Source organism: Electrona antarctica (genome assembly GCF_951216825.1).
Source record: "Electrona antarctica genome assembly, chromosome: 12".
Classification (NCBI taxonomy): Eukaryota; Metazoa; Chordata; class Actinopteri; order Myctophiformes; family Myctophidae; genus Electrona; species Electrona antarctica.
This window is the reverse complement of record NC_136793.1, coordinates 1,468,588-1,490,709: the sequence shown is the minus strand read 5'-3', so window position 1 is coordinate 1,490,709 and position 22,122 is coordinate 1,468,588. Positions and strand designations below refer to the sequence as shown.

The following is a 22,122-nucleotide window of genomic DNA, read 5'->3' as shown; positions in this document are numbered from 1 at the left end:
AACAACCATCTATTATAGGTATGAATTCCACACCGCTGCACTGAGAGACGAGGACCGGCCTTTATGTTACAGTACTTGGAGCGAGATAAGACACATGATGCACCAACACAATAATTACATCCTGATATTGATAAACAAACTGCAAATATTATCAGATGATGCTAGAGGTGGATAGACACGACTCAGTTATAAGTTCATGCTGCAGAAGGGCTGTAATATGTTTAGTGTCACCATTATTTGCATTATTGCCACAGCAATATGAGTAATATTATATTGTCATTTGACTAAAATGCCCAAATGCAAAGCTGTATACAGGCGTATCTGGAACAATGAACAACTTTTAGAATTTAATTTTAATTCACACATTAATCATGTTACCAAGATTGCTTTTTTTCACCTTAGAAATATTGCACGAATCAGAGCCTATTTGTCATTGGACGATGCAAAAACGCTAATCCACGCCTTTGTTTTTTCTCGGCTTGATTACTGCAATGCACTTTTTTCTGGATTGCCTAAGAAAACAACTGACAGATTACAACTTGTCCAAAATGCAGCAGCCAGAGTCTTAACTTAACTTTTCCCTTTTTACCTCCTTTATGATGAATTCCTGTTCTGTCTATAGAAGTGTCTATTTGTACGTCTCTAAATGTTTTGATGATTTGAACATGGTGGACCCTATTGGAAACAAGTGTAATGCTTAATTGGGTCGTCCACTCACAGTTAACAGCCTTTGTATTGAGTTTGTGCTTGAATTGTACTGTAATTCTGCAAACTGTTAATAAATTCTTCAATCAATCAATCAAACTAGAACTAAGATGAGAGAACATATTACTCCAGTTTTGGCTTCACTGCACTGGCTTCCGGTTGTTTTTAGGATTGATTTTAAAATTATTTTACTTGTTTATAAAGCTCTCAATGGTCTCGCACCTTCCTACCTACATGACTGCCTGCCAAAATATGTCCCAAACTGCCCCCTAAGGTCTTCCACTGCTGGCCTGCTCGCTTTGCCTAAAAAATGGCAACTAAAAAATACGGGGAAGCAGCTTTTTGCTTCTAGGGGCCGACGGCGTGGAACAAACTCCCACTGTACCTTCGACAGGCAGCCTCTGTAGACATTTTTAAAGCGCAGCTCAAGACCCACTTCTACACCCTTGCTTTGAATTGATCTTTTATTTTTTTTGTCATCCATGTCCTCACTGTATTGCATTACTGCTCTTGTTTTTTGTCAGCCATTACGACGGCAACAAGGCCCGCCAAAACACAATTTTGGTTGACTAGATCAACTGTAGATTTAGTCTAAGACTAGAATAACACTAAAACATTCCAGGTGACTAAGACTATAGTTTAATTCCAAAGACTAAACTAAAATATAAATGTGCTGCCAAAAAACAAACACTACAGGTGCATGGGTGGCAGGGTGGCAGGGCGTGCATGGGTGGCAGGGTGGCGAACGACTCTCACCATCCCACGTCTTCAGGGTTGTCCAGCCACACTCTCATCACATAGAGGAAACACGTCAGCAGCTTCAGAGAGAAGTTGAACAGGCGGATTCTCAGACCTGAGGAGCAGAAAAACACACGACACGACCAGGGGTCAGGGGTCAGGGGTCATCACCATGCGGGCTTGTGGTGGACATTTTTGTCAAAATTATATTTTTTGCCACGGACGTACACCATGAGTGGACAATAATATGTGTCCAAATTTGACTGAGGGACTGCCATTGGATTTTTTTAAATTTTCGTTTTTTCATGTCATATGAAAGCAGGGACACCTTTACAATAACAGACACATTCACACTGGGGACACCTTTACAATAACAGACACATTCACACTGGGGAAACCTTTACAATAACAGACACATTCACACTGGGGACACCTTTACAATAACAGACACATTCACACTGGGGACACCTTTACAATAACAGACACATTCACACTGGGGACACCTTTACAATAACAGACACATTCACACTGGGGACACCTTTACAATAACAGACACATTCACACTGGGGACACCTTTACAATAACAGACACATTCACACTGGGGACACCTTTACAATAACAGACACATTCACACTGGGGACACCTTTACAATAACAGACACATTCACACTGGGGACACCTTTACAATAACAGACACATTCACACTGGGGACACCTTTACACCGTCAAATCCTGAGTGTTAATTCAGCTTAGAGAGTGTACAATATGGACCCAAATGGACCCGTTACAAAGTACATTATATAGCATGCAGCACAACATACCATACATAGAGGTCAGAATTATTTATTTATGTTCACATAAGGAGCAAAAGCAACAAGGGCCATGAAGAACAAGAACAGATGCATATTAGCCTATATATCGTTGCTCTGGGGCAGAAATCTCATTTCCATATTCCAACGTCTTATGTTTGTTTGTTTTTATTAATGCTCCACTTCGTCGCACGACAGTGGCACAAATCGATTTAAATCGACGTAATAAAAGATGTATCGTGATGCAAACAACAGAAAACCGCAAACAGAAGAAAATACAGGATCTTTTTATAAGATAATCATTTGCTACATGCGCTGAAAAGAGGAAAAGAGAAAACAGTCAGAAATGTGGTAATTTTGTCTGGAAAACACATTTGTGTTTCAAAAATCGTATAATGGTTGAGTGAATCATTACATGCTATAGTAGAGATAGATATGAAGGGACCGAGGTAGTGAATCATTACATGCTATAGTAGATAGATATGAATCATTACATGCTATAGTAGCGATAGATATGAAGGCACCGAGGTAGTGAATCATTACATGCTATAGTAGAGATAGATATGAAGGGACCGAGGTAGTGAATCATTACATGCTATAGTAGAGATAGATATGAAGGGACCGAGGTAGTGAATCATTACATGCTATAGTAGAGATATATATGAAGGGACCGAGGTAGTGAATCATTACATGCTATAGTAGAGATAGATATGAAGGGACCGAGGTAGTGAATCATTACATGCTATAGTAGAGATAGATATGAAGGCACCGAGGTAGTGAATCATTACATGCTATAGTAGAGATAGATATGAAGGGACCGAGGTAGTGAATCATTACATGCGATAGTAGAGATAGATATGAAGGGACCGAGGTAGTGAATCATTACATGCTATAGTAGAGATAGATATGAAGGGACCGAGGTATCATTACATGCTATAGTAGAGATAGATATGAAGGGACCGAGGTAGTGAATCATTACATGCTATAGTAGAGATAGATATGAATCATTACATGCTAGAGTAGAGATAGATATGAAGGGACCGAGGTAGTGAATCATTACATGCTATAGTAGAGATAGATATGAAGGGACCGAGGTAGTGAATCATTACATGCTATAGTAGAGATAGATATGAAGGCACCGAGGTAGTGAATCATTACATGCTATAGTAGAGATAGATATGAAGGGACCGAGGTAGTGAATCATTACATGCTATAGTAGAGATAGATATGAAGGCACCGAGGTAGTGAATCATTACATGCTATAGTAGAGATAGATATGAAGGGACCGAGGTAGTGAATCATTACATGCTATAGTAGAGATAGATATGAAGGCACCGAGGTAGTGAATCATTACATGCTATAGTAGAGATAGATATGAAGGGACCGAGGTAGTGAATCATTACATGCTATAGTAGAGATAGATATGAAGGCACCGAGGTAGTGAATCATTACATGCTATAGTAGAGATAGATATGAAGGGGCCGAGGTAACAGCGACTTCTCCATGTTAGGAATATGCTAATTATAGCCATGGAACCCTCCCAGTAAGCCTTGCTACTGTAAGTGCTAAGTCCTATTTATCAAATGATCCAATCTCGATGGAATCCATGCATCGAGATTGGATCATGCACAGTGTGTGTGTGTGCGCGCGTGTGTGTGTGTGTGTGTGTGTGTGTGTGTGTGTGTGTGTGTGTGTGTGTGTGTGTGTGTGTGTGTGTGTGTGTGTGTGTGTGTGTGTGTGTGTTGCACACGGCCACATGCATGTGCATGTGCGTACTGTATGTACAACATGTCTCGTTCTCCCCATTATAAATGCGACTCTGAACACATTTCTCCCCACGCTATAAATACAAACCCCTATGGGTGCATGCATGTGATTACAGCATACTAGTGCACACAACAACCTCTGGCAGGGCTGCCAGTTACACGTGACAGCCAGCGGGTGGCACTAGTTGCTTGAACTAATAATTATGTTGTTTTTTTCCAATTGGAACACACATGCCATGCCAGCCACCTGCAGCTTCATCTGAAGTGAAATGTTTTCCTTAGATCGAGCACTGGCGTCAATACTAAAATGATTTGAAACCTGGGCAGCCGCAAACAACACACACACACACAGCAGACATGTTGACTGACGGCGCCCTGTGGCGAGGTGTGACATTTCCATTAGAAGAGATGTTGTTCTTTCTCCGTCAGCCACAGTGGAGGCTTCAGTGACGAAGCTAGAGCTGACATGGAGCACACACTCCTTATAGTGGTCATTTAGAGGTGCATAAAGGGATTTTATTTTGTGTCGAGTGGTAAATAGATCTATGTTTATATTCTGTTTGCAGCCATTGCTATAGAGCTGCAGTGGTTTTCTACCTTTTTTATTTCTTCTCATAATTTTTATCCCACGATTTTGTAACCCATTTTTCACCCCTGTGTCAATTATCTAATGTGATCCTGGGCTCTACACACCCTACGCCAACCTGGGGAGAGCAACGGACTTGAACCAATGCTTTCCTTCATGCATGAGTGTCCAAGTTGCTCCTTTACACCTGACAGGGGGGAGTTTCCCTGGTTGGACGTAGCGCGTGGAAGGAACACGTTATTCGGCTGTGGCTCAGGAGGTAGAGCAGGTCGTCCAATGATCCCTGGGTCGGCGGTTCGAATCCTGGCACCTCTTGTCCACATGTCGAAGTGTCCTTGGGCAAGACACTGAACCCTACACTGCCTCCAATGAGTCGGTCGGTGTGAGATCAGCTCGCCACCGTCGGTGTGTGAATGTGGGAAGTGAGGACGCTGGCGTCGACTGTTCGCCGCTTCACCTCCCAATGTGTGAATGAATGAACCGTTGTAAAGCGCTTTGAGCACTTGGAAAAGCGCTATAAAAATGCAATTCATTATTATTATTCCAACCAGTTCCTTTCCCCTCCATCAGGCGCCCCGGCTGGCCAGGGGGAGGCAGACCTTTTTCATACCAAGGCTCATTATGTATTCAGCATGTCAGCCATGGACCGTTTGATGAGATTTAGACTTAATGATCCAAAACTAAAGAATGTTGTTATCGTTGGATAGGATTTTGTCCAGAATTCCCTTCTCTCTAATTATGTAGACTTCTTGTAAATGTCAGATGTTTAACAATGATTTAACTCTTCAGAGCGTAAAATTAAACCAAACGGACCCGTAATTGGATCCATTTTACGCTCTCAAAAGTTAGAACTAATAAGGGTCCATTTGGTTACATCATTTATCTGGGGACCAGGAACTCCCTCAAGGACCACTGGTTGTCAAATGAGTGCGGAGTTAGTTCAGTCAGTCACACTCGAGGGAGTTCATGCCGTGCTCAAAGGCGCATTCTATACTCAAGGGGTTAACATGCTGAATTTCTATGTGGGTGTATAAGTGCGTGCAAGTCCCACACGTCATTCGCCGATGCGGCAGTCAGCTGACCAATTGGGCGGGCTACTTAAGCTCACTAGACTGCATGCTCTTCCTGCCTTCCTTCTGCTATGGTTCCTGGTTGTATGTGATGTTTGCTCCCACCACCACCCCAGCACCACCGGTGGGCTCTGTTATTTATGCTCCCCATGGGGGGGGGGGGGGGGGGGGGGTTATTGTATATCTATCTCCCTGCTCTTAATGTTTTATGTTGGTGCTTAAACGTGCCGAGCAGGGAGAAAATGCAGCAGAGCCGAACGCCAAGTCAAATATCATATGCACACTTGTATTCTCATTCTACAATAAATATTGTTTTAATCTATTCCGTGAGTTGTCTGACTGAACCACTACTATAGAGTAGTCGGGATAGCACTTTTATTCAATATGGATACGCCGGGATAAACGATACCACTTTTATTCAATATGGATACGCCGGGATAAACGAGGATAAACGAGGATAAACGAGGATAAACGAGGATAAACGAGGATAAACGAGGATAAACGAGGATAAACGAGTGAAATTGGAAGTGGAATGACGGGAAGAAATGAGCATAAAACTATGATAGCTACTGGTGCTCATGAATATGGGTGAATTGAACGGGTTGGATGAAAATTAATTTTGAAAATGTATTCTCTGGCCCGAGTCGCTGGCGTAGCGGCACGCTGGCACCTAGGCTGCAATGCGGACAAAAGATCCATCTGACAGCGTGTCACCGGGTTCCATCTGACAGCGTGTCACCGGGTTCCAATGCCGATCCTGACAACCTTTGCAGGAAATGTAATCCTGCTTATTAGAGAGATGGGAAGACCCGTTACTGAACTATCACTCTAAGGTTTCACTGTTTTCACAAAATAAAAAATAAAAAACGTTTTTGTTTTAACCGAGAAATATCACTTGCACTAACTTTAACTCAGAGAGTGAACGACTGGAACCAATAACGGTCCATTTTGTTGCATTCGTACTGAGTTACAGACCTGCCCATTTGGTTAATAAGAACCTCTTTGGTTCTGTGAATGTGCACTCTCTCTCAGAAGAGTTACATTATCTCTGAGGATTTTTAGTGTGTAGAAATGCGGAAATAACAGCCACGTGTCTCTCTCTCTCTCTCTCTCTCTGTCTCTGTCTCTGTCTCTGTCTCTGTCTCTGTCTCTGTCTCTGTCTCTCTCTCTCTCTCTCTCTCTCTCTCTCTCTCTCTCTCTCTCTCTCTCTCTCTCTCTCTCTCTCTCTCTCTCTCTCTCTCTCTCTCTCTCTCGTCTTGTATAGGCACACACACACATGCATGCACAGTCGCACACTGCCCACTCACTCACACACACACACACACACACACTCACTCACTCACTCACTCACTCACTCACTCACTCACTCACTCACTCACTCACTCACTCACTCACTCACTCACTCACTCACTCACTCACTCACTCACTCACTCACTCACACACACACACACACACACACACACACACACACACACACACACACACACACACACACACACACACACACAGTCTATTTTGCTTCCTCCAATACCCTTTTTAGGAGATACTAAACGGCCCACGCTGACTCTGCCTCACTTATCTCCTAATAGGAATGATACGCCCGGCGGCAGACATTCAGACTTTCTTTTCCTATAACAATGACAAAAAGACCTCAATCTCCATTCCACTCCACCCCCCAGTCCCCCACCCTCCCCCTGCAGCCCCTTGGCAGTGGGACCACTCCATCCCCCAGTCCCCCACCCTCCATGATGAAGCCCCTTGGCAGTGGGACCACTCCATCCCCCAGTCCCCCACCCTCCATGATGAAGCCCCTTGGCAGTGGGACCACTCCATCCCCCAGTCCCCCACCCTCCCCCTGCAGCCCCTTGGCAGTGGGACCACTCCATCCCCCAGTCCCCCACCCTCCCCCTGCAGCCCCTTGGCAGTGGGACCACTCCATCCCCCAGTCCCCCACCCTCCCCCTGCAGCCCCTTGGCAGTGGGACCACTCCATCCCCCAGTCCCCCACCCTCCCCCTGCAGCCCCTTGGCAGTGGGACCACTCCATCCCCCAGTCCCCCACCCTCCCCCTGCAGCCCCTTGGCAGTGGGACCACTCCATCCCCCAGTCCCCCACCCTCCATGATGCAGCCCATTGGCAGTGGGACCACTCCATCCCCCAGTCCCCCACCCTCCCCCTGCAGCCCCTTGGCAGTGGGACCACTCCATCCCCCAGTCCCCCACCCTCCCCCTGCAGCCCCTTGGCAGTGGGACCACTCCATCCCCCAGTCCCCCACCCTCCCCCTGCAGCCCCTTGGCAGTGGGACCACTCCATCCCCCAGTCCCCCACCCTCCCCCTGCAGCCCCTTGGCAGTGGGACCACTCCATCCCCCAGTCCCCCACCCTCCCCCTGCAGCCCCTTGGCAGTGGGACCACTCCATCCCCCAGTCCCCCACCCTCCCCCTGCAGCCCCTTGGCAGTGGGACCACTCCATCCCCCAGTCCCCCACCCTCCCCCTGCAGCCCCTTGGCAGTGGGAACCACTCCATCCCCCAGTCCCCCACCCTCCCCCTGCAGCCCCTTGGCAGTGGGACCACTCCATCCCCCAGTCCCCCACCCTCCATGATGCAGCCCCTTGGCAGTGGGACCACTCCATCCCCCAGTCCCCCACCCTCCCCCTGCAGCCCCTTGGCAGTGGGACCACTCCATCCCCCAGTCCCCCACCCTCCCCCTGCAGCCCCTTGGCAGTGGGACCACTCCATCCCCCAGTCCCCCACCCTCCCCCTGCAGCCCCTTGGCAGTGGGACCACTCCATCCCCCAGTCCCCCACCCTCCCCCTGCAGCCCCTTGGCAGTGGGACCACTCCATCCCCCAGTCCCCCACCCTCCCCCTGCAGCCCCTTGGCAGTGGGACCACTCCATCCCCCAGTCCCCCACCCTCCATGATGCAGCCCCTTGGCAGTGGGACCACTCCATCCCCCAGTCCCCCACCCTCCCCCTGCAGCCCCTTGGCAGTGGGACCACTCCATCCCCCAGTCCCCCACCCTCCCCCTGCAGCCCCTTGGCAGTGGGACCACTCCATCCCCCAGTCCCCAACCCTCCATGATGCAGCCCCTTGGCAGTGGGACCACTCCATCCCCCAGTCCCCCACCCTCCCCCTGCAGCCCCTTGGCAGTGGGACCACTCCATCCCCCAGTCCCCCACCCTCCCCCTGCAGCCCCTTGGCAGTGGGACCACTCCATCCCCCAGTCCCCCACCCTCCCCCTGCAGCCCCTTGGCAGTGGGACCACTCCATCCCCCAGTCCCCCACCCTCCATGATGAAGCCCCTTGGCAGTGGGACCACTCCATCCCCCAGTCCCCCACCCTCCCCCTGCAGCCCCTTGGCAGTGGGACCACTCCATCCCCCAGTCCCCCACCCTCCCCCTGCAGCCCCTTGGCAGTGGGACCACTCCATCCCCCAGTCCCCCACCCTCCATGATGCAGCCCCTTGGCAGTGGGACCACTCCATCCCCCAGTCCCCCACCCTCCCCCTGCAGCCCCTTGGCAGTGGGAACCACTCCATCCCCCAGTCCCCCCACCCTCCCCCTGCAGCCCCTTGGCAGTGGGACCACTCCATCCCCCAGTCCCCCACCCTCCCCCTGCAGCCCCTTGGCAGTGGGACCACTCCATCCCCCAGTCCCCAACCCTCCATGATGCAGCCCCTTGGCAGTGCCACACAGCTAATCAAGCAATATTACACGAGAGGGTGTGGTTTAACGTGATTATAGCCACAACAGTGATGCGGTCAGGAACGAGACGTAGTCGAGTTCCGCAAGCATCACTGAAGTCACGGACAGTTTTCTGAAAAACCTATGTTTCTATGTCAGTGGGGCTCAACCTTTTTCATGTCAAGGACCCCCAGAATTATCTGTATTTGGCCGTGGACTCCCATCTGAAAATATGTTGTTCCAGGGACCCCCCCCCCCAGAAGCGCTATGAGCTTGTAGATCTGCTATTTTTCAATAGCTAAAGTATAACATAATGCTTAAACCACCAACAGGGGTTCCCACCCAAAATGGGCTAAAGGTGGGGCAAAGGTTAATTTAAATGGGAACCCCCTGGACTTTTGAGAAGCACTGCCATAAAAACGCCCCAGCTGAGGTTGAAATTGGATCCAGTATGTGTCATTTATTTTACATTGTGCTTTCATTTATTTTACATTTCCTCACTTCGGTTCGTGTACTGTGGCTGGGATGGAGCGCCTGGGGCTTCGGTTCGTTTACTGTGGCTGGGATGGAGCGCCTGGGGCTTCGGTTCCTTTACTGTGGCTGGGATGGAGCGCCTGGGGCTTGACGCGCCTGCCGTTGCTTTGATACGTGTACCGCCATTACTCTGAGAACAGAGCGCTGCCCGTTGGGCACTGCATGGCCTACTTGGAACGATGCAAGTTGGAAATGGATGCCCCACCACCCAGTTATTATCTATGTACCCCGTTTATTCTGGTTCTCGAGTTACGTGGATTACAGACATACACGTGTACGTACCTGTACGTACACGTAACGTACCTGTACATGTACCTGTACGTACGCTGTACGTACAAACAGAGACTTGGTGCATTTTGCCATTTATAGATAGATGTTTACTGTCATTACTTTGAGACGTGTGTACTCTCATTACCTTCAGATGTGTACTCTCATTACCTTCAGATGTGTACTCTGATTACTTTCAGATGTGTACTCTCATTACCTTCAGATGTGTACTCTCATTACCTTCAGAAGTGTACTCTGATTACTTTCAGATGTGTACTCTCATTACCTTCAGATGTGTACTCTCATTACCTTCAGAAGTGTACTCTGATTACTTTCAGATGTGTACTCTCATTACCTTCAGATGTGTACTCTCATTACCTTCAGATGTGTACTCTCATTACCTTCAGATGTGTACTCTCATTACTTCCAGATGTGTACTCTCATTACCTTCAGATGTGTACTCTCATTACCTTCAGATGTGTACTCTCATTACTTCCAGATGTGTACTCTCATTACTTCCAGATGTGTACTCTCATTACCTTCAGATGTGTACTCTCATTACCTTCAGATGTGTACTCTCATTACTTCCAGATGTGTACTCTCATTACTTCCAGATGTGTACTCTCATTACCTTCAGATGTGTACTCTCATTACTTTCAGATGTGTACTCTCATTACTTTCAGATGTGTACTCTCATTACTTTCAGATGTGTACTCTCATTACCTTCAGATGTGTACTCTCATTACTTTCAGAAGTGTACTCTCATTACTTTCAGATGTGTACTCTCATTACCTTCAGAAGTGTACTCTCATTACTTTCAGATGTGTACTCTCATTACCTTCAGATGTGTACTCTCATTACCTTCAGATGTGTACTCTCATTACCTTCAGATGTGTACTCTCATTACCTTCAGATGTGTACTCTCATTACCTTCAGATGTGTACTCTCATTACTTTCAGATGTGTACTTACTTGACCTTTGGTTTTTGATGAAGAAAAGCTTCAGCCTCTCCTTGAACGTGTTTTCATTCACGTAGAACTCCACCTGCACCCTGAACCAGAGACAGAGAGACAGACGGTTAGAAGGAGTCAGACGTGCACAACCACTTGATTTATTTGGTTTCTCAGCAGATTAAGCATTTAACAAGCACTAGCATGCATGCACTAGGGCATTCACTTCTAGTAATGTTTTACTAGTTGACTAGTTGCCTAGTTTACTAGTCGACTAGTAAACTTGTTTAACTACCTATTATGTAAAAAACAAAACCCTTTTTTTTAAAAAATAAATATTTGTACATCTAAAAACTGTGTACATTGGTGACTATAAATATAATCTACCTGATCTTGAGGCCTACAAAATCGGGGGGAAAAAAATAAAAAATAAACTTTCTTATCAACTAGTCAACTAGTACCAACAAGGTCGACTAGTGGATTTACTAGTCGACTAGTAAACTAGTCGACTAGTTGCTTCATGCCCTAGCACGCACGCACGCACGCACGCACGCACGCAAAAAAACTAATACAAATCTAATAATTTAGCTCTAGAATAGTAGAAGCAGATCTAATGCAGCTTGAATGTTAGCTTGAACTCATAAGCCAGCAGTGCGTCGTCCCCTTGCCAGCTGCCTCCTCACTGAGAGGTAGAGTGAGGGACTCGGGAAAGGAGCTGCCTCCTCACTGAGAGGTAGAGTGAGGGACTCGGGAAAGGAGCTGCCTCCTCACTGAGAGGTAGAGTGAGGGACTCGGGAAAGGAGCTGCCTCCTCACTGAGAGGTAGAGTGAGGGACTCGGGTTAGAAAGGAGCTGCCTCCTCACTGAGAGGTAGAGTGAGGGACTCGGGAAAGGAGCTGCCTCCTCACTGAGAGGTAGAGTGAGGGACTCGGGAAAGGAGCTGCCTCCTCACTGAGAGGTAGAGTGAGGGACTCGGGAAAGGAGCTGCCTCCTCACTGAGAGGTAGAGTGAGGGACTCGGGTTAGAAAGGAGCTGCCTCCTCACTGAGAGGTAGAGTGAGGGACTCGGGAAAGGAGCTGCCTCCTCACTGAGAGGTAGAGTGAGGGACTCGGGTTAGAAAGGAGCTGCCTCCTCACTGAGAGGTAGAGTGAGGGACTCGGGAAAGGAGCTGCCTCCTCACTGAGAGGTAGAGTGAGGGACTCGGGTTAGAAAGGAGCTGCCTCCTCACTGAGAGGTAGAGTGAGGGACTCGGGAAAGGAGCTGCCTCCTCACTGAGAGGTAGAGTGAGGGACTCGGGAAAGGAGCTGCCTCCTCACTGAGAGGTAGAGTGAGGGACTCGGGAAAGGAGCTGCCTCCTCACTGAGAGGTAGAGTGAGGACTCGGGTTAGAAAGGAGCTGCCTCCTCACTGAGAGGTAGAGTGAGGGACTCGGGAAAGGAGCTGCCTCCTCACTGAGAGGTAGAGTGAGGGACTCGGGTTAGAAAGGAGCTGCCTCCTCACTGAGAGGTAGAGTGAGGGACTCGGTTAGAAAGGAGCTGCCTCCTCACTGAGAGGTAGAGTGAGGGACTCGGGAAAGGAGCTGGCCTCCTCACTGAGAGGTAGAGTGAGGGACTCGGGTTTCAATCCTGGGTATAAATCTTATACAGACGGCCGCTTTAATACCTGTTGCACGATGGAGTTGATTGTTTTGTTATTTATAAAGAAAGATTTGGGGGGGGGCTTTTTGCCTTCTTTATGAGAAGAACAATGGGGGGCTTTTTGCCTTCTTTATGAGAAGAACAATCTGTAGTTCTTATGAGAAGAACAATCTGTACAGTGCAAGCAATGAATGATGAGGATAATATGATATGAATGTACGTTCAATGAGGAGATGAACGTATGACACCCCCTCCAAAACAACAACAACACCTCCATTATGAATCTAACGCAATATACAGATAATTGCAAAATAATTAAGGAGAGTGATGTGTTAATGTTCTCATAATGATGCACGAAGCGTGCTCATTGGGGGGGAGGGGGGGGGGGGACACGACACATCCTGGGTTATTGCTATATCGCAGGTACAGTAGGGGATTTAATAATTGCTCCCCTGGGGAGGTGTGAGTCAACACCATCACTTATCCCATTCTGGGCGGGAACCCCTTTTGGTGTTTTAAAGCATTATGTTATACTTTAGCTATTGAAAAATAGTGCCGCGCTACGAGCTTGTAGGTCATCTATTTTAGAAAAATCGTGAAAATGTGCCTCAAATCTTTGCATATATATTATTACAGAGTGAACATTTTAACTCAAATCTTTGCTTCTGGGGGAGGGGTCCCTGGAACAACATATTTTCAGATGGGGGGCGGAGGCATATTACATATAATTTTTGGGGTCCTTGACATGAAATATTGAGCACCACTGATACAGAAACATAAGGTTTTTCATTTTTCAAGGATTTTGAAGAATTGTTTTACATTTCGACGTCAGGCCTAAATGGGTTAAATGCACATCAATACAACACTACTGGATGCATACACTAATAACGACGCACTCTGTGTCATCATATAACTGCAGCATGCGTCGCCGCAAAGTGAAATATGGAGAACATTAGGCCCCAGAAAGGACTCTCTGGATGGTCACTGGGGTCTGGTCAGCATGGCTCTCTGGATGGTCACTGGGGTCTGGTCAGCATGGCTCTCTGGATGGTCACTGGGGTCTGGTCAGCATGGCTCTCTGGATGGTCACTGGGGTCTGGTCAGCATGGCTCTCTCACAAAACATGGATTATTTCGTGTGGCACAAAGAGCACCGCATGAATCATGCGGTGCTCACGAGAGTACGCAATCCATTTGGGGTCCATTTGTATCTATCTGGGAACGCATCGCGATAAAGAAAAGAAAAAGACAATTCCTTCCTGAATTTGCCTCAGGAGGAGTCGCCGGCCAATTCCCGGATTCCCGGAGACCCGGATGTTAATTGGCCCGTTTAAACTCCTTCAGTAACTCCCCTTCTGGAGTGCTCCTTTGTTTTCGTTCCTACTAACAACTCGTTGTAATGAGAGTCGCAGACAGATTCAGCCTCTGTTTTGAGGGATTACATCTGTATACTCTCTCAACTCAAGAGTTTAAATGAACTCTCTACAACTAGTGCATTTGCAGTGGTTGAGACTCGGGGACTCGGGGGTGGTCTTGTTGTACTTCCATTGGGAAATGTAATCGCATGTACTGTACTGCAGGGCCGGTTGGGGGCTAGGTGGCGCTATAAGCGAGATCTGTAGAGTGCGCGCTTTGCGCGCGTGCATGTGCGGGGACTGTGCACGCATGCGCGCGAAGAACAGGCTCAGCAGCCTCGTCAAAGTGGCCAGTAAGACTTCTGGGAGAACCCAAAGCCCAACTCATAGACCTGTACAAGAGGCAGATGCTTAAGAGAGCCTCTTAAGCACTTCGGTCTGAGTTTGAACTGTTGCCCTCAGGTCGTCGGCTGAGGGTGCTCCACTACAAAGACTAACTGAACTGTTGCCCTCAGGTCGTCGGCTGAGGGTGCTCCACTACAAAGACTAACTGAACTGTTGCCCTCAGGTCGTCGGCTGAGGGTGCTCCACTACAAAGACTAACTGAACTGTTGCCCTCAGGTCGTCGGCTGAGGGTGCTCCACTACAAAGACTAACTGACCTGTTGCCCTCAGGTCGTCGGCTGAGGGTGCTCCACTACAAAGACTAACTGAACTGTTGCCCTCAGGTCGTCGGCTGAGGGTGCTCCACTACAAAGACTAACTGAACTGTTGCCCTCAGGTCGTCGGCTGAGGGTGCTCCACTACAAAGACTAACTGAACTGTTGCCCTCAGGTCGTCGGCTGAGGGTGCTCACTACAAAGACTAACTGAACTGTTGCCCTCAGGTCGTCGGCTGAGGGTGCTCCACTACAAAGACTAACTGAACTGTTGCCCTCAGGTCGTCGGCTGAGGGTGCTCCACTACAAAGACTAACTGAACTGTTGTCCTCAGGTCGTCGGCTGAGGGTGCTCCACTACAAAGACTAACTGAACTGTTGCCCTCAGGTCGTCGGCTGAGGGTGCTCCACTACAAAGACTAACTGAACTGAGCGTTCCTAGCGTGGCACAGAGTGCCGCGCTATGAACTTGTAGGTCTGCTATTTTTTGAAAAATCGTGAAAATGTCCCTCAAATCTTTGAATATTACAAAGAATATTACTTATTACAGAGTGAACATTTTAACTCAAATCGTTGCTTCTGGGGGGTCCCCGGAACAAGATATTTTCAGATGGGGGGGCGGATGCATATTACTATATCATTTGTGGGGTCCTTGACATGAAATATTGAGCACCACTGATACAGAAACATAAGGATTTCAGAAAACTGTCAGGATTCTGAAGTTTAAAAAAGACTCTTCACATACTAGAGCATGTCTGAAATAAGTGTCAGAGCTGAAATCGACATGTAAATATGAAATAAATGCCCAAACATGTAGCTAGGTGTAATGTTAGAGACCACAGAAGTGAACCTTTCAAGCCTGTTTTCTCAACTGGCTGTTTTCTGCAAGATATTACTCTATAAGCCATATCTCCAAAACTGGTGTGTCAAACTGAACAACCAATGTCAATTTGAAGCTATGATTCCTGCTTTCACATGACATGAAAAAAACAAAAATTCCAAAAAATCCAATGGCAGTCCCTCAGTCAATTTTAGTCACAGATGGTCAACGCAAGATTCAATGTATCCCCTGAGCAAGCAGGCGGCTCAGTCTATAAGCTCAATGGTACAAATGTCAGCACTTGCGAAACCAAGTAAAATCCGGGATAGAAGAGGAACGTTACATATAGTGCTGCTTTTAAGCGTGTCTCAAGTTTGTTTAATTTCAGACATTTTACAAAATGGAACCAAATGGAACCATAAGGTTCCACGTACACACAACCCAGAGTTGCAGACCTGCACACATCTCTTTGGTGCATTTCCACTCTCTGAGTGAATTAATTAACTCAGAGAGTTTAATGAGAACCGATGGTCTAGTACATTAACCCATTTTGACCTGAGGACGATTCCACGAAATGTCTTCTAAATCTTGACAGTTTTCTGAAAACCCATGTTTCTATGTCAGTCGTTCTCAAACATTTTCTTGTGAAGGACTCCCAAACATATATGAAATTGGCCGCCGACCCCCATCTGAAAATATGTTGTTCCAGGACCCCCCGCAGAAGCAAAGAGTTGAGATAAAAACGTTCACTCTGAAAGAATATATATTCAAAGATTTGTGCCACATTTTCACGATTTTTCAAAAATAGCAGACCTACCAGTTCATAGCTACGAGCTACGAGCTTGTAGATCTGCTATTTTTCAATAGCTAAAGTATAACATAATGCTTAAAACACCAACGGGGGTTCCCGCCCAAATGGGTAATGCAGGCACCTCGCATTAAAACGAGCATTTCAAATGTAACAGCGATGTTATCTTTTTCCAGGACTAATGCGAGTAATGATCAGAGTGTCATAACCTCCCTGTTCAGCAGAGCGTGGAGAGAGAGGCGGAACCAGTCAATTAGCAGGCTCTGTAACGAGGACGGCTCCTTAACGAGGACGGCTCCTTAACGAGGACGGCTCCTTACAGATGACCAGAGAGGAGTGTATATGGAAAGTATACGTTTACTCAAGTACCGTTTCAATACGTGGTATAACTTCTACTCCACCGTCTTGTAATTCTTTATTTTTTGGAGTGCTGCTTTTTCCACTTTGGTGTTTTCTTAAGGTACATAGACTTGGTGTTTTCTTAAGTACATAGACTTGGTGTTTTCTTAAGGTACATAGACTTGGTGTTTTCTTAAGGTACATAGACTGGTGTTTTCTTAAGATAGACTTGGGCTGGCGAACGATGTTATGTCATACTGTAAGTGCTCTAAACAAACATTGTAAAATATCCTAAAAGTCCATAGACTTGACTGGCAAATTAATATTATGATTAATAACCCTTCCACAGGAGTATGGCCGTTCTTATTTATCACGTGAATATCTGAATAGGATGAAAACATTTAAGAAATTGTTATCACCGTATATTGACGGTGAGGAGAGACACAGACAAGAGGAGGTGGAGGACAATATTACTGCAGCCACGTCCCCTTTGGAGAGAGAGTATACTGGAGGTGGTAGAACGAGGATATCATACAATGAGGAGAGAGAGAGAGAGAGAGAGAGAGAGAGAGAGAGAGAGAGAGAGAGAGAGAGGAGAGAGAGAGAGAGAGAGAGAGAGAGAGAGAGAGACAGAGACAGAGAGAGAGAGAGAGAGAGAGAGAGAGAGACAGAGAGAGAGAGAGAGAGAGAGAGAGAGAGAGAGAGAGAGAGACAGAGAGAGAGAGAGAGAGAGAGAGAGAGAGAAACAGAGAGACAGAGAGACAGAGAGACAGAGAGACAGAGAGAGAGAGAGAGAGAGAGAGAGAGAGAGAGAGAGACAGAGAGAGAGAGAGACAGAGAGAGAGAGAGAGACAGAGAGAGAGAGAGACAGAGAGAGAGAGAGAGAGAGAGAGAGAGAGAGAGAGAGACATGTCATCTCTCTAATTCATCCCTTTTCCCACTGTATCACCATGGAGACAGCTCTCAGGCTGTCATGCAATGTGTGTGCGTGTGTGTGTGTGTGTGTGTGTGTGTGTGTGTGTGTGTGTGTGTGTGTGTGTGTGTGTGTGTGTGTGTGTGTGTGTGTGTGTGTGTGTGTGTGTATGTGTGTGTGTGTGTGTGTATGTGTGTGTGTGTGTGTGGTCACAAACCATCAACACAACCACCCACACACACCACATGCACGTATAGCCTATACAGTGCATCATACAGTTGGATGACATCCATGTCAGAATGTTCACAACATCATATGTTCTGAAAAACAACTAAATACATTTACGTGAAGTAGCCTACTGTAATTAGCACATTTTGATGCTGTTCCCTGAAGGTCAACTGTGTAACTTTTAGTAACTTTGAACTTCGAAGGGATTGTGAGATGAGTTGATTGATTGATTGATTGATTGATTGATTGATTGATTGATTGATTGATTGATTGATTGATTGATTGATGGGCCATAAAAGTGTCAAACTCTTTTAGATACTTATTTTCACTCCAATACATTTCAAAGATAAATATGTTTATCTTTAGCTACTTTTGACTGCACTACTTTTCTAGGAAGGGAAAAACACATAAGCACTAATAATGTCGAATTTCTCTGTATTTGATAATATATTTGGAAAACATCTTGAAAATCTTGATGATTTATTTCTTAAATGTCCACATTTTAATACAGCCTTACATATTTAAAAATGTACTTTTGTACTCAAGCATTTTTTAAATGCAAGTTATACTCCAGAACAAATTTGACAGGAGCACTTTTGAGTATAATACATCTTGCCAGGAGTATTTCTACTTGGACTTAAGTACATTTACCTCCAGTAAATACTTTGTCCACCACTGTCATTGACAGCTGTCAGATCAGATACATGTACTATTCTATTCAGCCTTGGTGTTGGCCCAGCGGGGCTGAGATCTCATTACACTGGCCTATATTCTGTACAGTATGTACAGTAAGGTCCAAAAACAAACATAGTAAAGCATGATGAGTCACTGAGGATATATTTATCCGCCAGAACCACTGGAGTCCCATCTGTGACTCTCCACTTGGCTGTAGCTCTACGACGGGGCACGTACAATGCATTTTATTTATAAAGCGCTTTACATTCTTACAAATCTCAAAGTGCTATACAAGGTAAAAAGCATGGCAAAAGAAATAAAATAAAATACAATACAATAAAATAAGCGTAAGCAACATCATAATCAGTAAAACATGTTAGGGAAAAGCTTTCTTAAAAAGGTGGGTCTTAAATTAAGTCCATTCTTAAAAGAGTCAGTGGACTGTGATGCTCTCAGGTGGGTATAGGGAGAGAGTTCCACAGACATGGATGGGGCTGTGGTCAGCTCTGCAGTGTGATGGAGTCTCAGGGCTACAGCACTGTAGGGCTAGCAAGACATTTAAAGATTTATTCGCTGCGGTTGGGCAGCTAGCAAACAGCCTGGGGGGGGGGGGCGGGGGGGGGGGGGGGGGGGTTGTGTTTTGGAGAAAATAAGGACCACTGCACAAGTGCACATAGGGTCATATTATTTGTAAACTAAAAGACTAAAGACCTGTCCCTTATTGAACTGACTTCCTTACTTTTGGGAATCAACCAATGAAACCAACCTTACAAAGTTCAAACAACTCTGCATATATACTATATAATACAGGTTGCAATACACAAAAAAAAACGTTCTTTTTCTGGGCGTCCCTTATTTATTTTTTTCGAACTATGTTTGAATTTCAGGTAGTTGGCTACCCTAGTTGTGTGTGTCTGTGTGTTTGTTTGTGGTTGTGTGCATGCGTGTGCGTGTGCGCGTGTGTGTGTGTGGTAGATAGCACTTTTTAGACTTAGATAGCATGCATTTGAAACAGACTTATAGCATGTCATGTAGACAGCACAATAATTGCATTGTATGTAGTCAATAGCACATCATAGTACATATGTATAGCATAGTATAGCATATATGTATAGTTAATATGTATAGTGTCATTATATAGATATGTTCTAGTTACGTTCTTAGCTTACGCATGTTTCTTGATAAATGCATTTTATATTTGTGATGTATTCCCATACTTTTGTTCTTGCCTAATGTAAATCGCTCTGTATTAAGAGCGTCTGCTAAATGCCTAAATTGTAAATTGCGTGTGCGTGTGCGTGTGTGCGTGTGCGTGTGCGTGTGCGTGTGCGTGTGCGTGTGTGTGTGTGTGTGTGTGTGTGTGTATGCGTGTGTGTGTGTGTGTGTGTGTGTGTATGCGTGTGTGTGTGTGTGTGTGTGTGTTGAGGAAGATAAGAAGTGTTCCACATCATGTCACTTGTTCTATTATTTCTGTGTTTCTGTGTTTGTGTTTCAGGCTGAGCTAAATGTGGACGAGGAGGATTTGTGTTGAATGGGAGAAAAACAGACATTCTAGGTCGGCTTACTGTGAAAGCATCAGTTGCCATGACGGTTACCATGGCATTCAGCACTGTACGCACGCACGCACGCACGTACGCACGCACGCACGCACGCACGCACGTACGCACGCACGCACGCACGCACGCACGCACGCACGCACGCACGCACGCACGCACGCACGCACGCACGCACGCACGCACGCACGCACGCACGTGCACGCACGCACGCACGCACGCACGTTTTATGTACACTTTGTTACTATGGTATTCAACTTTGACCATGTGATGAATAATATATAACATCATATCATCTCATTTGTCTCCCTCTCCGTTTGACCCAACCATTTCTGTCTGATACAGATTTCCTCTCTTAAACGTGAACTCTATCATATATGGGCAGTATTATGCGTGTCTTAAGTACCAGGTCTTATTACTTAATTTAAGGCGTGATCAATGCCATTTGGCTATTCTGAGTGGCCAAACAGCATTGACCACGCCTCCAGGTCTTAAGTTAAGTCATAAGACCTGGTACTTAAGACACGCATAATACTATTATGTCAACAGTGGAAAAGCTTTTAGATCATATAACGTCAGAAACAGTGGTTTCTAAAAAGACATAGGGGAATAAACCAGTTCTGAAAAGGCCCGTGACCCACAACCCTGACCACTTTAAACGGCAGTTGAATGGGTGCTGTCTGTGTTAGGTTGGGTGGTCAGATTGAGGTGGGCCGCGGCCCAGACGCCTGTCTGTGTTAGGTTGCGTGGTCAGATTGAGGTGGGCCGCGGCCCAGACGCCTGTCTGTGTTAGGTTGGGTGGTCAGATTGAGGTGGGCCGCGGCCCAGACGCCTGTCTGTGTTAGGTTGGGTGGTCAGATTGAGGTGGGCCGCGGCCCAGACGCCTGTCTGTGTTAGGTTGGGTGGTCAGATTGAGGTGGGCCGCGGCCCAGACGCCTGTCTGTGTTAGGTTGGGTGGTCAGATTGAGGTGGGCCGCGGCCCAGGCGCCTGTCTGTGTTAGGTTGGGTGGTCAGATTGAGGTGGGCCGCGGCCCAGACGCCTGTCTGTGTTAGGTTGGGTGGTCAGATTGAGGTGGGCCGCGGCCCAGGCGCCTGTCTGTGTTAGGTTGGGTGGTCAGATTGAGGTGGGCCGCGGCCCAGACGCCTGTCTGTGTTAGGTTGGGTGGTCAGATTGAGGTGGGCCGCGGCCCAGACGCCTGTCTGTGTTAGGTTGGGTGGTCAGATTCAGGTGGGCCGCGGCCCAGACGCCTGTCTGTGTTAGGTTGGGTGGTCAGATTGAGGTGGGCCGCGGCCCAGACGCCTGTCTGTGTTAGGTTGGGTGGTCAGATTGAGGTGGGCCGCGGCCCAGACGCCTGTCTGTGTTAGGTTGGGTGGTCAGATTGAGGTGGGCCGCGGCCCAGACGCCTGTCTGTGTTAGGTTGGGTGGTCAGATTGAGGTGGGCCGCGGCCCAGACCCCTGTCTGTGTTAGGTTGGGTGGTCAGATTGAGGTGGGCCGCGGCCCAGACGCCTGTCTGTGTTAGGTTGGGTGGTCAGATTGAGGTGGGCCGCGGCCCAGACGCCTGTCTGTGTTAGGTTGGGTGGTCAGATTGAGGTGGGCCGCGGCCCAGACGCCTGTCTGTGTTAGGTTGGGTGGTCAGATTGAGGTGGGCCGCGGCCCAGACGCCTGTCTGTGTTAGGTTGGGTGGTCAGATTGAGGTGGGCCGCGGCCCAGACGCCTGTCTGTGATAGGTTGGGTGGTCAGATTGAGGCCAGACGCCTTCGGGATTTTTGAAGGAAGAGGTTGGGAAGTCTACTGATCTACAGGTACTTGTGTGGGAAGGACTCTGATCTTCAAAGGACAATGGAGCCAGTGTGGACTGTTATCCGGGTGAGTGAGTGGGTGTTGAGAGACAGAGAAGGGCTGGCTGTTCAAAGCCTTACTAATGAATGGATGAATTGCATTTTTTATAGCGCTCAAAGCGCTTTACAACAACGGTTCATTCATTCATACATTTGGAGGAGAAGCGGCGAACAGTCGACGCCAGCGTCCTCACTT

The 22,122-nt window shown here is 47.1% G+C and overlaps 1 protein-coding gene across 1 annotated transcript in view; it reads right to left on the bottom strand.

Moving 5' to 3' along the window:
• The window catches only part of LOC306933679 (uncharacterized protein), a gene marked incomplete at both ends in the record, with an annotated part of 243,238 nt that overhangs the window by 82,770 nt on the left and 138,346 nt on the right, over positions 1-22,122 (bottom strand). The window contains 2 exons of the mRNA XM_079515989.1: positions 1,462-1,558; positions 11,127-11,206. Of these exons, the coding sequence (XP_079372115.1) occupies positions 1,462-1,558; positions 11,127-11,206 (177 nt within the window). The remainder of the gene's footprint in view (positions 1-1,461; positions 1,559-11,126; positions 11,207-22,122) is intronic.